The sequence below is a fragment of the Bos indicus x Bos taurus genome, chromosome 3, assembly GCF_003369695.1.
Source record: "Bos indicus x Bos taurus breed Angus x Brahman F1 hybrid chromosome 3, Bos_hybrid_MaternalHap_v2.0, whole genome shotgun sequence".
Lineage (NCBI taxonomy): Eukaryota > Metazoa > Chordata > Mammalia > Artiodactyla > Bovidae > Bos > Bos indicus x Bos taurus.
In genome coordinates, this window is record NC_040078.1 from 114,716,937 (window position 1) to 114,734,141 (window position 17,205).

Genomic DNA, 17,205 nt, shown 5'->3' on the forward strand with positions numbered 1-17,205 from the left:
TGCTGCAGGGAGCGTGAACGGCAGCCTAACAGGAAGCAAGGCATCAAGAAAGACCCCTTGACAGTAGCCCCACAGTAATACAAAGTGCCAGACACACGGAACGGGATAAGAGCCTGACTTTGCCCACGGGAGGGACACCGGACCTGGAGGTGGCAACCAGGAGGTCACTGAGGGCATCCATCACTGATGGCAGCTTCAGTGGGGAGGAAGCCCGTTGTCATGGCAACAGGGGTGGGGACGAGGTGAGGGGGATGGGCAACAGAGGAACCTGCCCAGGCCCTGGATGGGGGTCCTGCACAGCAAGGAGCCAGGGCCCCCCTTCAGGGCTCATCCCGCCAGCCCACCTGTGAGATCAATTCTCGCAATTTGTGTCCAGCCTGAGTTTCATGGTGCCCTCGTGGATGGACCCCGTACAGGGGGGCGGGAGGGAGCCACCAGCAGGGATTCTCCATGATGGTGGAATGATGTGCATTCATGAACCATGAAGGGTATTTAATTGTTCCTTCCTCACAGCTGGAAATCGCTCACCTTGAACGGGGCAGGATGAATGAACCTGGGCGGACTGAGGAGGTGGCGCTCAACTTCCATTTCCAACTCATTTCTTTTCATCTTTTTGTTCAACTTGGGGAGCTTGCCCTGAGAGCGGGTTTTTCGGGAAGCTTCCTTGGGTTAGTCGGGAGGGGAGAGGGGTTCCGTGTGCAACTCGGTCCTCCCCCCATCCCCTGCCAGCCCCGCACCCACCAGCACTCCCAGGCAAGGAGGAAATGAAACCTGACCTTCGCAGGAGCGTGGCGCCGGGACAAGGTTGGATTTGTGGTGCCGCAGTGGATCTGGTTTAGCAGTGTTTCCCCTCTCCCGCCCCTCCCCGGCTCCTCTCCTATCGCCTCATCTTGTGGGCTGGCAGGTTTGAATGCTTGGCCAAACTTCTAGAAACTACAGGCTGATTTATCCCAGCGTGTCTGGGGAGTTGCTGGAAACCAGGTGTTTTATTTCCAGGGACTTAACAAATCACTGGGCGGTCAGGCTTCCTGCGGCCTCGGTGGCTGATTTCACCTACCCCCTCCTCTCTCCAGCCCTGTCCCAGGCAGACCACCTCTTCCCCACCCCTCTCGTTTTGAAGGTAGCTTTCTGTTCAGTTATGACTCCTTGGTTTGGAAGCAGTGATTGAATGAATTAAAAGTGGTGAAGGTTTTCAGACAGTAAATTTGCAGGCAGATGAGAAGGATAAAGGAACCAAGGACTGAGTTGTCCAGCCCCGCGGGGCCCACCGCTGGGGGTCGTACCTGCCGCTGCACACCAGCTGCACCGGTGGCCGTTTCTCCGTGCCTTGGACACACCTGGCTGCCCCTGCCCGGGCCTCTGCATGTGCTGTTCCCTCTGCCTGCAATTCTCTCCACTCCAGTTTCACGTGGCTGCGTTTTATGTCCTTCAGGTCCCGGCTCAGATGTCCTTGCCAGACCTTTCCTGCCGCCCTCGATGAAGCGACCTGGCGCCTCTGGGTCCCTGCGCCAGGCTCCCTGGGTTATTGCGGCTTTGTCCTCATGGCGCTTTCTCAAATCCGAAATGCTCTTGTTCACTCGTATTCACGGTCCTTATCATTAGGCTAATTGGATATGAACTCCACGAGGGAAGCCATGCTGGCACGCAGGAAACACCCAGACATTCGATGATGAGTGAATACGTGAGTGAATGAGGAGTGAGCGAATGAATGAGTGACGCAGGCTGAGGATCTGACCTGGACGCAGTCTCCTGAGGTCAGGTGTGTTTCTGTTCTTTGGTTCCACTTGCTCTTTCTCCATTTTCGTGCATCTGTTCAATATCAGAGCTGGCCCAGCAGCACCTTATGTAACTACGATCTCCGGCTGTTTCTGCAGCCCTGTCTCACCCGCACGGTGTGACCACTGTGGAAAGCACCCCTCTGTCCCCGGCCTGCCCAGCTCTCCAGCAGAGGCCCTGCCTGTCTGTGACAAACGATGGCCGTCCAACACGGTGATGCTACCACCACCCCGACCATCAATAGAGTGGGGGGAGGTGAGACGCTGACCCCGAGGAGAGTAGCCAGGACGGACGGAGCTCACGGAGCATCCCCACGCAGGAGAGAGCATTGAATGAACCCCCCTGGGGGGAGTGAGACGCTGACCCCGAGGAGGGTAGCCAGGACGGACGGAGCTCGCGGAGCATCCCCAGGCATGAGAGAGCATTGAATGAACCCCCCTGGGGGGAGGTGAGACGCTGACCCCGAGGAGAGTAGCCAGGATGGACGGGGCTCACGGAGCATCCCCACGCATGAGAGAGCATTGAATGAACCCCCCTGGGGGGAGGTGAGACGCTGACCCCGAGGAGGGTAGCCAGGACGGACGGAGCTCGCGGAGCATCCCCAGGCATGAGAGAGCATTGAATGAACCCCCGGACGATCGCTTGGCTGGCGGGACTTGTGGCTTAGGAAGATCCTGGAATAGGCACCACATACTTGAAGAGCTTCTGAAGTCAAGTTCTGTTGTCAGAAACAGGCCAGGGGGAACTGGTGGCAGGCATATGGCTGCAGCTTCTAACAGAGCTCGGAAGAGCTGCCCCGTCCAGGGCGGGAGTTGGTACTCCATGTTCATGAAACATGTCTCTGGTGTCTGCTGTGCCCTTATTTGAGGGTAGGGTGTTGCGCCTTTCCTTGAGGGAGATGCGGAGTGAACACCCACAGGAGTGCAGGACAGATCAGTGATGGGCCCTGAAGAAAAGATCCCCTTGACGTGAGTGGGCCAGGGAAAGGCAAGTGTGGGGGGAGGGCTGACACGGGGGGTGGGCTGTGGCCCACCCAACAGAGAGGGGCTGACACGGGGGATGGGCCGCGGCCCACCCAGCAGAGAGGGGCTGTTGGGTGCAGGGGGGTAGGGGGTGGGGTAGCACCAGAGGCCAGGGGAGGCCAGAGGCTGGGCTGAGTCGAAATGGCCGCGTGCTGACGGTGGGGGTGGCCCAGGCTGGATGATGCTCGTGCTTTCTTCCTTGAGCATTGGGCTGGGGGATGGGGTAAGTGTTTCAGGGGACGGGAAGGGGACCCAGGTGTGTGCTTCTCCTTGGGGACCCACCCAGGTGTGTTGTTGTGCCTTGTCACCTCCCAGCCTCCGAGCCACACGGCTGACAGTCAGTGCCCCCCCACCCCTGCCCCAGTCTTAGCCTTCAGACCTGGCCCACCTTGGCAAGAGGGCGGGCAGCCAGCGAGGCAGCCCTGGGCTTTCTCTCCATCCTGCCATGCTGCATGGGGGTCGGATGGCCCCAGGTCTGTGCTATGGCCCAGAGGGGCAGTTCCCAGGCCACCTGCACAGCCGTGCTGACCTTCAGAGTCCCCCGGGGTCCTGGGCCTGGCCCGCTGCTGTGGCTCATCCCAGGTTTGGTTTTTTTCCAAAATGAAGATAGTCCTCATTGGCATTTCTGTTTGTGAAGACGGCAGATGCTCTTCTTGCATTGTTATTTGCCAGTCCTGAGAAACAGCAGCAGAAGGCCCCCACTCCGGGCCCGTCTTCCAAAGCAGCCTGTGTTAGCGGTCTGCAGGGTAGACACCATGGGTCTTCCTCCGTTCCCTGGGTTTGCCCTGCACTGTCTGTGGTCAGCTCCTCCCCCTGGAGCACGTGAGCAGGCGGCTCTGGGTCTGTGCGGAGCTGCCACCCCCAGCTGGGCAGATGCTCTGGTCCTCCATCTCCAAGAAGGCGGTGGTGCCTGATCTCACCATTACCAACGCTGCTCCGAGGAAGGTCCCAGCCCCGTGACTCTGCAGGCTTGTCCCTTCCATTTCGTGACAACATTCTGCCAGCTGCAGGCACCCTGCAGAGAAGGAGGAGCCAGCGTTGGGCATGGCAGCAGGGTCACATTGAGGCGAGCAAGGCCTGAGAGTGACGAGGGATGATTTAAAAGCCCACTGGTGTCCATCTCTGTCTCTGCAGTGACCGGACTGAATGGCCCCTGCTGATGGGTGTGCACCCTTCTCGCCTTTTTGACCCTTGGGTTCCCACATCTGGGATTTAGTTTTGTTTTTTGAGGGTGAGAGGGCTTCCACAGGTGGCTCAGGGGTAAAGAACCCACCTGCCAATGCAGGAGATATGAATTCGATCCCTGGGTCAAGAAGATCCCCTGGAGAAGGAAATGACAACCCACTGCACTATTCTTGCCTGGGAAATCCCATGGACAGAGGAGACTGGCAGGCTACAATCCAGGAGATCTCGAAAGAGTTGGACACGTCTGAGCGACTGAACATGCAGCACGCGTGAGAGTAAGAAATGACAGAGTGTGTTCTTCTGTTTTTAAGGCATTAATGCTGCTTTTGACACACTTTGTGGGTCTGGGGAAGAGTTTTCTGAGTGTGGTTGAAAATCCAGGTGGGAAACACTGCTGTGTATTTGTTCCAGGACGTGGCGACTACAGTGAGTGGAGGGAAGAGTTTGGCTCATACTCGAGGACTGTGAAGATTTGGGTGATGGCCATCTCGTGTGTGTGTGTGTGCGTGTGTATGGAGGGTGGCAGACAGAACCCTCAGGAACCTAGCTCTGTAAGAACTGGAAGTGTCTTCATTTAGCAACACTCTTTCAGTGTAAGAGATTATTCTTGACTCTGGGGGTTACACCCTGAGGGAGCGGCAAGGAGTCTGTCCTCCGGGCTGGGAGGGAAGGAGGGAGAGTTGGCTGGAACTACAGGAGGAATCAGGCTGTGGGCAGGGCGGCCTCTCCTGAAGGGGCCTAAGCCAGCAATCAGAACTGGTCCTGGGGCCACCAGGAGCGAAGCCGTCAGGGTGGGTGACCAGGAGTCACGGGTGGTGGCGGTGGGAGCCCAGGAGCTAGAGGGAAGGATGCTGTGGGCTCTTGGAGTTTCTCTGAAAAAAGAGAAAGTTGCTGTAAGAATACAAGTCTAGGCAGGTGGTGGTTTTAGGAGTAAGGTTGTAGGTGAAATCAACACTGAGAACCTGGAGAAGCGAATGGAATGAGGGGAGTGTTGAGATCAGGGAGAGTTGGGGCTGGAAAGGTTGGGATGAAGGAATTCTCTGAAAAGGGAGCAAAACCACCTTCTCCCCTAGAAGCGGATGCAGCTACCTACCAGCTGTGCATTTATGGAGGTTTCTGGGCTCTTTCCTGCCAGGTGGTCCTGAAGCCCCATGGGCACTGACACCGGGAGGAGCAGGGTTGCCATGGTGACCGCCCTTCTGGTGTTTGAACCTCTGGAATGGAAGCTTGGAATGAGCATACCGCAGAATGATGCTTTGTCGTATTCTCATAAGAATGTCTTTTCAAACGGGGATTGGCACCCTGGCCCGAGGGCCACCTGCTTTCGTAAGGGAAGTTTTACTGGAACGCAGCCCTGTCCACTCGTTCAAGTGCTGTCTGTGCTACTCTCTCGCCCCACCGCAGTCACGCAGCCAAGGCAGAGACCCCCTGCCTGCAGAGCCAAAAACAGATCCTGTCTGGCCCTACAGAGCAAGCTTGGCCACCCTGACCTAAGGCACGGTCACTCCAGCTACTGAGAGTCAAGCTGGGGCCGGTTTTGTGCTTTGTTTCATTGGGTGTGTTCTGTTCTCTGCTGTTACCTGTGTTAACTTGTGTGTGCAGAAATTAAAGAGGTGCCACAGGGAAAAGGTTCCAGAACCAGACCCCTGCAGCTGAGAAAATTTTATTTCTGAGATTTGGTGAGCACCCAAAATGCATCCTTCGGGGTGGGGGGAAAATGTAAGAACTACCCCTTGAAGATGGTGTGGGCAGCTGTAACTGCTCAGAGGCCAGAGAGAGGGGCTGAGCTTCTCAGGACCTTTGTCCCTGTGCGCTGTGCCCTGAGGAGAGAGCAGCTTTGATCACCCCCACCAGGGATCCCCGAAGCAGAAGCAGGGGACTCTGAAGTGTTCTGTTACCTGGAAAACAGGCCGCTTGCGGAGCCAGGCAGCTGAGCACACACGCGCTGCCGGGACGCTATGCGGAAGCCTGGGAGGGACCGTTGTCACGGGGGGTCGGCTGGCTCCTTCTCAGAACAGCAGGCGTGGCTAGCAGGGGCCCTGCCTCCGCTGTGCATCTGGGCTCAAACCACACCACGCCAAAAGTTTTTTTTTTTACTTTTTTTATTATTCAAATATAGTTGATTTACAGTGTTGTGTTAATTTCTGCTGCACAGCAAAGTGATTCAGTTATACATATATAGAGAGACATTCTTTTTCATATTTATTATGGTTTATCGGAGAGTATTGGCTCTAGTTCCCTGAGCTGTACAGTAGGACCTTGTTTTTTTATTATTAATTTATTATTATTCAAGCAAAAGAATTTAAATCCTGAATTCTACCAATATATCACACATCCCCCCCCATAGCAGGTTCTGCAGTACAAATCTAGTAAACATTTAATTTTCTTCAAACAATGTCACTTGAAGATATCTAAGTTCAAAGAGACCAGTTTCTGACATGTCTGAATCATCGCGCTGAAGCCTCATGCACGGGTCCTGAAGTCACGTGGTGCCCACAGAGCTGGCAAGGCATTGGCCTGAGCGCCGGGAAGTCTTACTTGCCTCCCCTCAAGCTGTGGGGCCCTGGACAGGCCACCCAGCGTCTACGGGGTCTATAAATCAGACACCACGCAGCACTCCTGTCCCCTCGAGCTATGGGACCCTGGACAAGTCACCAGTGTCTACGGGGTCTATAAATCAGACACCACACAGCCCACACAGTGAGTGGGAGCCGGGCACAGGCTGCCTGGAGGCCAGACCAGCTCCAACACTGGACCCCTGTCCTCTCAACTTTATCTGCAAACTGGGGTGAGCTTGGCTTCTCTCCATGGGGCTTCTGGGGAGTAGATGAGCCCCATGCCCAGCTCACCGGAAGGACTCAGTGATGGCAGTTTGTTTATAAAGACAAAAATCAGAAAAGGACCACATGGCCCTCCCTTCTGGTTTCCCACCTTAAAGCCAGTTGCTAAGCCTTTGGACCCTGGACAGCCTCAGAATGAGCTTGTGTTTTAAAGGTAAAGATTGAGATGCTTATACATTCAGGGAGCCCCTTTGCCCAAAGTCACCATCCATTCATTTTGTTAAGTTCCCCCAAATAAATGTACTTCAATGAGAACGCTCAGTCTAAAATAGCTGCGTTTTTTCAAGTAGCAGCCCAGCAGACTGACCTTGCTCGGATGCCAGGCTGCCTGCAGCTTCACAAAATGTTTGAAGAGAAAGATGTGTTTGGCTCAGCTGGGGAGGGGTTGGCTGGTAGGTGTCTTGATGTTTTTAGCACTTTTTCTGTGGAGCCTTGAAGTGACAGCCTCAGGTGCTTGGACAGAGCGTTCAGGGACAGAAAGGAGGCAGGGCCTGGTCTCAGCGTCTCTTCAGTCGCATCCTCGATGTCCGAGGGCACCAGGGCATCTCAGACCCCATCGCTGGGGCCCCGGAGGCTCCCTTCTGCAGCTGTTAGGCTGTAATCTAGGGATCTGCTGGGTGAATGAGGTTGGGGTGAGCCTTGGCTCCGTGGCCCAGGTGGGTCTGGTCCTCACCGAGTCTTCTCCTCCTGCCAGGGCTGCATCCTGGCCGCCCACAGTCACACACTCTGTGCCGGCTCCGTGGGGCCCACAGCCCGACACCCAGCAGACGTCCGTGTGGCTTGGGGTGACGTGTGGGGACAGTAGACCTGTGGGTTTGTGATACTGATGTGGCTTCATTTCTATAAGCCAGAAACATTAGTGTGAACCGCGCCTCCAGCCTGGGCTGCACAGAACCCCAGAGCAGCAAGCCCTGTGTTAAAAGCCTGCCCCGATGGGCCAGCCCCTCACCTGGGTGGGGGATGACATCCAAGGTGGGGCCACATGCTGTTCGGGTCACGCGGGGATGTGGCCTGGGAATCTGCCCGTTGCCTCCTTCCCAGCTGACAACACTTCTCTCCTCCTGACCCCCCAGTCCCTCCACGGTTAGTTAGCCCTGTGCAGAGACACGTTGCTCATCTCTCACAGTTGTGACAAGGGTGGGGGTCCCATCGATTCTGGAGACTCTTGATGGTTTGGCCTCTCTCAGCCTCCCTGTATCCCAGCCTTTCGTGTGTCTCCAGAACCCAAGGGTCCCAGATCTTGCTCTGCACGCCAGGTCCCAATCTGAACCCCCTGCGCCTCTTCTGTGAGTCAGGCTCCCCACCCACTGACGGCAGCTTGTCCTGCTCTGCGCCCTGGCCGTCCTGCACTGGCCGTCTGGGTCAAGCGCATCACTTCTCCAGTTTCCCCAGTGGCAGTGGGAACACACGAACAGCCGTCATCTCACCCACCCCACCCGTCCGTGTCCCGGGCTACCGAGTGGAAGGACCGCAGGCTGGGAGGCTCCAAGCAGTTGAGGTTCATCCTGCCTCTGTTCTGGGGCTGTCTCAGGGCTGGCTTCTCTGGGGGCTCTGCGGGGGTCTGTCGTGCTGCTCTCCCAGCTCCTGGGGGCTCCAGTGCTGCGGTTGCATCACCCTGTCCCTACCTCCAGTCTTCCCTCTTTCTCTGCGTGTCTGTTTCTCTCCACATAAGGACACCAGTCATTGGAAGAGGGGCAGGCATCCTAGTCCACCAGAGCCACAGGATATCTGGTTCCATCTGCAAAGACCCTGCTGTGATTTACAGGAGGGCGAGGATGTGCAGGCAGGGGGCCCAGTACATCCTGCGATCGTGGGTTCCAGCAGAGGGTTTGCTCAGGCCACACAGCATCCAGGGAGCCAGCACGTGGTCTCTGCAGGGCCAGCTTCCTGGGATCCCAGAGCCTGCCCTCAGCCCTGCCTCATCCCCGCCCCTTCCTCCTCAGGCCTTACTGAAGATGGACTGCCAGGGCCTGGTGGTCAGACTCATCCAAGACTTCGTGCTCCTGACCACGGCGGTCGAGGTGGCGCAGCGCTGGCGGGAGCTGGCCGAGAAGCTCGCCAAGGTGTCCAAGCAGCAGATGGACGCGTACGAGTCTCCCCACCGGGACAGGAACGGGGTGGTGGACAGCGAGGTGAGCCCGGCTGCCCTTCCCTCCACCTGTCAAATGCAGTGGTGACAGCGTCTACATTAGAGCATTTTTAGGAGGACAGATGATGAAGTGTGAAGGCAAGTGCTCAGTGCAGAGGAGGCTCGCGATGAGAGGGAGCATGTCCATCCTTATCGGGATCCTTAGTTGGCAGCCAGGCCCTGGGTGGTGGTGAGGCTGCTCTGCTCTCAGGTGGGACATTGGAACGGCATCCTCGGAACTGCCAGTCCCTTGCTGATCCTGATCTTAAATTACCTTTGGCCTGATTGGAGGACCACAGGATGATGGGGCTCTACCCCACACAGGGAGGGGTGGACAGATCCTTGTATGTTGCCGGCTTCAGCTAAGGCTGGTTGGGTCCCTGCTCAGAGAGTCTGTTTTCTCACTTGTTTTGTGGAGGTCACTTTAAGCTTCTGGAAAGACAGAAAGGCTCTGAAGACCTAGGAAGCAGGAAGTCCCCAGGATAAGGGCATCCTTTATTGATGTGGCGAGTTTCTAAATAAATGGAAAGTGCTATGGGGTTGGAAGGAAAGAGGCCCCTTCTGTTGGCTTGGCCAGTACGTGGTACTGATAGCTTACAATGAACGGTGTTGGATTCATAATCTCCGAAGAAGAAGATTTAGGGACCAGGCACCAGGCTTGATCACTCAGGAGCTTTTGTATAGCAAAGTTTTATTAAAGTATGAAAAGGACAGAGGAATCTTCTGACATAGACTTCAGAAGGGGGACGAAGAGCGCCCCCCACTCACTAGTCTTACCAAGGCCATATATACTTTTACCAGACCCACTCCCACAACAAACATCTTAAGATAACAAGATAAATCAGAGGGTTCTTGTTAGGCAGAAACATGAACTTGAGCAGGATACTTTGTTATATTGACTAAGACAAAGCAAAGTAGGAAAAAAAAAGTTTGTCCTTTTCTCCTAGAGAGCCTCAGACCCCTCTCTCTTTCTCGGGGACCCTGGACTTCTTATCAACCTACCTAGGAATTGACTCTCAGCACTGCCCACCTGCTCCCACGCAAAGTGCCTTCTTCCCTCTGAAATGTGCTGGCCCAGGACAGGGTCGACTGCTTTGGGGTTCATGATGCTGGTGCTAGGAGAGGTAACTCGGACCAGCTCTCTCACTGTCTCCTAATCTCTGCTCTCTCTCTTGGGTTTGGATGACCGCACCATCCAGGCCATGTGGAAGCCCGCCTACGACTTTCTCCTCACCTGGAGCCACCAGATTGGGGACAGCTACCGGGATGTCATCCAGGAACTGCACATCGGCCTGGACAAGATGAAGAACCCCATCACCAAGCGCTGGAAGCACCTCACGGGGACCCTGATCCTGGTGAACTCCCTGGACATCCTGCGGGCCTCCGCCTTCAGTCCCGTGGACCATGATGACTTCGTGATTTGAACAGGTCCCCGACCTCCTGCTGCTCTGGGGCACGGACCCTCCGTCTGCCCCAGATGCCCGGGCGGGCACATGGCACTGGGGAGGGAGGGAGGGTCAGCTGCTCAGACAGACCCAGGGGCCCTCCCCACTGGACCCTCACCCAGGACCAAGCACACATATGATGTTCCACCGGCCTTCTCCATCGTGGGGGAGGCCCGAAGGGAATTTCTACTGCAGGTAGTTGCCAATCAAATAGGTTTCTATTTGTTAAGTATAAATTTAAATTTAAAATCAGTTTTGTTTTTTTTTTTAAAGTATGGGGGTAGGGCGTACCAGAAAGGTGGTTATCTAATTTTTTACTGGACCCTAAATTAAAAGAAGAAAACACTTCTTAGGATCAGATAGTGTTGAGGTTTTTATGTTCTATGAAGACCTTTTTAAATTATGTGACAGATGTATATATGTATTTAAGGGTTGTGGGAGCGTTTCTGGTTGTCGGACACACTTTGAATTTCACCACTGAGCACGGGAAGACACTTGCTCAAGTGCCAGACCTTCTTGGCTGTGTACTTGTGAAAAAGAAATCAAATAGAAACGTGGTGTCTCAGTAAACGAGTCCAGTCGGTGCCCGCCCGTTCTTTCTGAGGCTGTCCTGGTCCTACTCTTCCCTCCTGTTTTTATTACCTTCCGACCCTGGCCTCGTGTTGCAGGAAGGATCGGCCATGACACAGGGGAAGACTTTCTGAGCCCCTGCCTGTGTGCCCTTCGCCACCCGGAGCCAAGTGGTCCCTGCAGCTCTGAGAGGCCTCGCCCAGCCTCTCCCGGGGGCAGGGAATGCTTGCTGCAGAGCTTACAGCCTCTCTTCTGGGCACAGAGAGCACATCACCACAAGCACACCCTATGCTGATGTTCAGAGACGCCTGCTGGCATTTGCCAAACTCCACTTCACCTGAAATGGAGCCCTTCTCCCCTCCTCGTCTGTCTGTCTCTCCTTTCCTTGGAAATAAAGAGCATAGGGAAATCTTTAAAGACAAAAAGAGCATGAAGATTATCTGAGCAGGGTGACCATTGTCTGAAAATGTTCTCACGTAAAATCTGAGCCTTGGCTGACGGTTGCCTTGATGGCTTGATAGCTGGAGATCACCTTGCTGGGCTGAATTCTGCAGTCGCGTGTGGTTGCATCATCTCGGAAGAAAGTGAGGGATGGGCGAGAAGAAACATCTGGAAGATAATAGAGTTGATGCCCGGGAAGGTGCCAGGACACGCGCCGTGCTTACAGGAGCGATGCACCATCTGGGATTCCGGAATCTCATTCTCTAAATCTGCTTGCTGGAAGCGCGTTAATTACTTAGTATAATCCATGTAAATCCCTTATTGGGCTAAAACATTCTTCTACAGCTATTGATTCCGATTCAGAAAACCCACAGCTAGAAAACAACAACAACAACAAAAAACATTACAGATTTTATGCTGCAAAAACCGAGACACCCCACGATTCCCCTCCCCATCATCCCACGAAATCATCTTACATTCTGCGCTCCACTCTCCGCCTTCAGTCTTCCCAGAGAGCATCTCTCACTTTTCCCCAAAGAAGAAACAAAACCAGTCGCACCTTAAATATGGAGATTTTTTTCCTCAGGGGCTTTAAATAGTTTCCTATGCAACGTGTCTTGTAGCACAAATTCAATTGTATGAAAGTTGCAGTAAATTTTCTTTGGATATTTTAACGTAACTGTGTGTGCGTGTTTTTCTGTACCCAACCAGACTTTAAATAAAGCACAAAGCCTAGTGTATCTATGCACAGAGCCATGTCCCGTTTCCCCCTCTGCCTTCCGCCATGGTCAAGGGGACATGACATAGATGGCAGGGTGACATTTGGGTTAGTGAGGCTCTTGTTTTCTTGCTGCTGATTTAATTGCTCTTGGAATATAGGAATCTCAGCCATTACTGACTAATGGGAATCAAGTGTGGCCCAGAGTACCCAAAGGTGCAGATGGCTTGCCTTTTTCTCGGTCTTTTGCACCTGGAATTGGCCAATCCCACACCCACCGTACACAGCTGAGCGTGGACATCAGGTTAGAGCAAGACAGACTCCCAGAGGCCCTGCCCTCACCTCGCTTTCGGAATACCATGTAGCTCAGGGAGAGAACGGAATGGGGTGGGGGCAAGCGATGGAGCCCAGCCCCACCTGGAGGTGGTGGGGAGGCTGGGGAGGGGGCCAGCCTCCTTTAGAAGTGACTTGAGCCCAAGGTCAAGGGGTAAGCAGGCACCAGCCAGGCCAGACCAGGGGAACAGGGTGCCTGCAGCATTGAGGGGGCACAGGGACCACCGGAGGCTGACCCCTCCCTGGGCCGGGGGTGTGCTGAACAGGCAAGAGTCTCTGAGCGCACCTCTACCCTCCTCATCACCCCTCAGCATTTGTCAAGTCCAGCCCTGCCAGCCAGAACCTCACACCATTTTGCAGTTGAGAAGGGACTCAGTGAGGCCCCTGACATACACAGGCTAGCGGCAGAGGTGGCGGTTTTAGCCCAGAGCTGCTGTCATAGAGTGCCGTCTTCTCACAGATCTCAAGGCCAGAAGTCCGAGATCAGGGTGTCCCATGGCCGTCCCCCTGTGCCTGTCTAAACCTCTCTTTAAGGACCCCAGTTATGGGAGAGGGCCCACCGGAATCAAGTGTGACCTCATCTTAACTCGATCTTCTGTGTGTGTGTGTGTGTGTGTGTGTGTGTGTGTGTGTGTGTGTGTGTTAGTTGCTCAGTCGTGTCCGACTCTGTGACCCCATGGACTGTAGCCCGCCAGGCTCCTCTGACCATGGGATTCTCCAGGCAAGTGTACTGGAGTGGGTAACCATTCCCTTCTCCGGGGTGACTTCCCGACTCAGGTAACAAACTCAAGTCTCCTGCATCGCAGGCAGATTCTTTACCATCTGAGCCACTGATCTTCTGTAATGACCTTATTTCCAAGCAAGGCCACATTCACAGGCTGGGGGATGGGACTTCCAGCAGACCTTGAAAAACAGCTCAACCCACAGCCTGGCCCCCTATACTGAGGCCTTGGCGGTGGTCTGCTTAGGAGGATGGGGAAGAAATCCAGCTGGATCTGTCTCCAGGGTCTCTGCTCAGTTTAAGCAAAAGCCAGAGGGGCAGCGGGAGGTGAATCTTTACAATGGGAAGCTACTCTGGACAGGACCACTCGGTTCACTGAAACCCACTTCCTTCCTGAGCAAACAGCTCAAGTGTTTCTCAGTTCAGTTCAGTTCGCTCAGCCGTGTCCGACTCTTTGTGACCCCATGGACTGCAGTACACCAGGCCTCCCTGTCCATTACCAACTCCCAGAGTTTGCTCAAACTCATGTCCACTGAGTCAATGATGCCATCCAACCATATCACCATCTCGTGTTTCCCAGCCTCCCTTCAAGTGGGTGTGGCCAAGTGACTCCACCCATAGGTGGCATCAGCCTGGCCTGTCGAACCTTCTGGGCACCACTTCTGCTCTCCCAATTGAGCAGAAAGAACTCCAGGGACCTAAATGAGGACACAGGTCCTCAAATGACCCCTTCAAACCAGAGTTTACCTCCTGGCCTCTGAGGCTGTGGGGTTCACTGTTAGGGCAGCCGGCATTCCTCTAGGTCCCGTATTCTCAGATAACTACTGTTAGTGGAAAAGCTGGAGGCACGAGGGGTTTGCTCTTACAGGGAAAAATCCCTGTCACACCTGGATTATATCAGGTAAGTGAAAGTCGTTTCCCTGATGGCTCAGCTGGTAAAGAACCTGCCTGCAATGCAGGAGACCTGGGTTTGATTCCTGGGTCAGGAAGATCCGCTGGAGAAGGGAATGGCTACCCACTCCAGTATTCTGGCCTAGAGAATTCCATGGACAGTATAGTCCATGGGGTTGCAAAAGAGGAGAACTTAGTCCTGCTCTTTCTTTGCTTGTCCATGTCCAGAATTGAGCACTACTAGTCTGAATATGAATGACTTAATCCTGTTTTTACTGAATATTCTCTAAGCTGGTCCAAGATGCTCAGATAAAATTTCCAGTCCTTTACGATGTTGATTTTGACATTGAGAATGGTAATAGTTGGCATGAAAGTTATGGTATTTGTAGTTGTCTTTGAGGACCTAGGACTTCCCTGGTGGCTCAGATGGTATAGAATCTGCCCACAGTGTGCGAGACCCAGGTGGGGAAGATCCCCTGGAAAAGGGAATGGCAACCCACTCCAGTATTCTTGCCTGGAGAACCCCCGTGGACAGAGGAGCCTGGTGGGCTACAGTCCATGGGGTTGCAAGGAGTCGGACACAACTGAGCGACTAACACTTCGAGGATGTAACACCCAGAAGAAAGACTACATCGGAAACAGCCGTGCTCCAGTTTCCCAAGAAGAGGGCAATTTTGTCTGTGGTCCATTCCTGCCTTGGTCTCTACCCGACTGTCATGCAGTCCTAGCAAACGAGGCTGTTTACTTCGTAGTCACTGAGCCCCCACTCCTCCGGGTAGTCTCAGGTCACCTGTCCACATCCACCAAGACTAGTTTTAGCCCCGACACCTCCCCTCCGTCGGTCAGCAGGTCCCTGCAGCCGCTAGTAGCCCCAGCCATTCCTAACGCCATGCCCTGCACTGCCACGAGGTGGACCAAGAACGAATTGGAGAAAGGAGAATGGAGCCTGTTGGGTGATGGGACTCCGAGTATGGTTGTGTATGGGGGCTCTGAGAAGGGACCCCAAGGTGGAGGGGAAATCCTGAGAAGATTCTGGAAGGGCAGGGGAAAGGGGTTACTAAGAGATACTGCCTGGAGTGTAGCCTCTGTCCCCATGCAGCCCACATGCTAGTGGGGAAAGGGCCAATAACCGTGATCAGCGTTCATTGCAGGTCAGATGGAGGTAAGGGCTGTGAGGAGAACTAAGAAAACTGTGACCTTAGGGGAAGGAGTGAGTGTAGACCGGGACAGCCTGGAAGGCCTCGAGGCACAGTTTGGGAGTAGTGAGGGCTTCCCCAATGACTCAGCGGGTAAAGAGTCTGCCTGCAGTGCAGGAGACATGGGAAACTTGAGTCTGATCCCTGGGTGGGGAAGATCCGCAGGAGGAGGAAATGGCAACCCACTCCAGTATTCTTGGCTGGAGAACCCCATGGATGGAAGAGCCTGCGTCCATAGGGTTGTAGAGTCAGACATGACTGAGCGACTATGCACGCATGCATAGGTTCAGAGAGGCTGGGGAGTATGCTGCTCTACAAAGGGCAGAGAAAGCAGAGCGGGAAGGTGGGGTCAGGGAGGAGCAGCCTGGAAGCCAGGTTAGGCTCAGAGGGAGGGGAAGGCTTTGGGGGACTGGAGTAAGGGGTGACAGATCGGATAGGAGGTGTTGGTGTGATTAGCCGAGGAGAAGCAGGAGTCCCAAAGGCCCTGGATGTCAGCGGCAGAAGGGTGTGGGTGACAGACGGGGAAGATGGACTCAGTGTGGCTTCTGATTGGACAGCAGCAGTGAGACCAAGAGGGGCTAGTGGCCTCTGAAAACATATCGGGTCATGACGGGTCCCAAGCATTGATGAAGAGCTTTACCGGAAAGTGGGGAGGGGATGGTCCTGGAGGAAAGCTACAGGCGATGGACATGGATGTCGGGGGAGAGCAGTGAGTTCTTTCTGTTTGGAAGCAACAGAAAGATGGAAGATACCACTGAAAATTTTAGACCAAAAAAAAAAAAAAAAGCCAGTGAGAAGCTGGTGCAGATGGTATGGAAACCTGGAAGGACATCCTCCATGTCCTTGGGTGGGCCTCCCCTGACTCCCACGACCATTACATTGACCACTGAGGTTTCTGAGTCACCCCCCACCCCATTTCTCCTCCTGTCTACGGGGCTCCACCTTGATCCTGGCCACGTCACCTTTCCCTATACCTGCAACCCCAGCCCTGCCTCCTCAGCGCATCGCCCACGTGGCCACCAGCATGGTCCACGTGGACTAGAAACGCGTGCCCCTGCCTACTTAACCCTGACCTTGCGGATGAATGGAGGCCTCCCAAATACACAGACCCTTTTGGCCCTGATAAGCTTCTACCTGTCCCCATGAAATGAGAAGAACAGGGACACTGCTCAGAGGGCTTTCACGAAAGCCAGAGTTACAGAAAGCAAACACCTTTCTGTTGCTGAGATGAAGCCCTCTGTCCCTTTTTAATGTTAACTGAAGAGCCGTTTTGGTAACTGATGGACCTAGTAAACCATCGTAGTTGTCTTAATGTCTTTCTTGGCAAAGTACAGTGCTGGCTGATGATGAAAGTGAAAGTGAAGTCGCTCAGTCGTGTCCGACTCTTTGCGACCCCATGGACTGTAGCCTGCCAGACTCCTCCGCCCATAGGATTTTCCAGGCAAGAATTCTGGAGTAGGTTGCCATTTCCTTCTCCAGGGGATCTTCCCGACCCAGGGATCAAACCCGGGTCTCCCACATTGTAGGCAGATGCTTTACCATCTGAGCCACCAGGGGCAAACACCCACGCATCTCTCATGACTCAGATCGTCCGTTGAAGCAGGGACAAACAAGGTGTACTGTCTCCATGGCTCTCTACTCTCACGGCCGTTTCTACCAAGACCACCCTCCTCGCTGTGCTTTGGCTTTACCATGCTTTCCAGGTGGTCAGCTTGTCCTCCTCTTGAGGACGGTCTTGCTGTACATGGAACCCAGAAAATGCAAACCCACATGCCAGCCCTCCAGCCTTACCACAATAAACCCCAAATCTGTCTGTTAGAACTTCGCATTTGCTTGTTGTGTCCAGACTGTAAACTGGACAACCAAGATGCTCCCACGCCCAGGTCACACTCAAGCAACTCACACTCTGTACATTCTTGGATGAATACCCCTTTGAATG

General features: G+C 54.3%; 1 protein-coding gene across 2 annotated transcripts in view; it reads left to right on the plus strand.

Moving 5' to 3' along the window:
- SH3BP4 (SH3 domain binding protein 4) overlaps positions 1–12,082 on the plus strand; it is a 98,424-nt gene extending 86,342 nt beyond the window's left edge. For both annotated transcript variants that reach the window (XM_027537976.1, XM_027537977.1), the window contains exons 5-6: positions 8,767–8,955; positions 10,151–12,082. In XM_027537976.1, coding sequence (XP_027393777.1) covers positions 8,767–8,955; positions 10,151–10,375 — 414 coding nt within the window. In that variant the 3' untranslated portion in view covers positions 10,376–12,082. The remainder of the gene's footprint in view (positions 1–8,766; positions 8,956–10,150) is intronic.
- Positions 12,083–17,205: the final 5,123 nt, after the last annotated feature.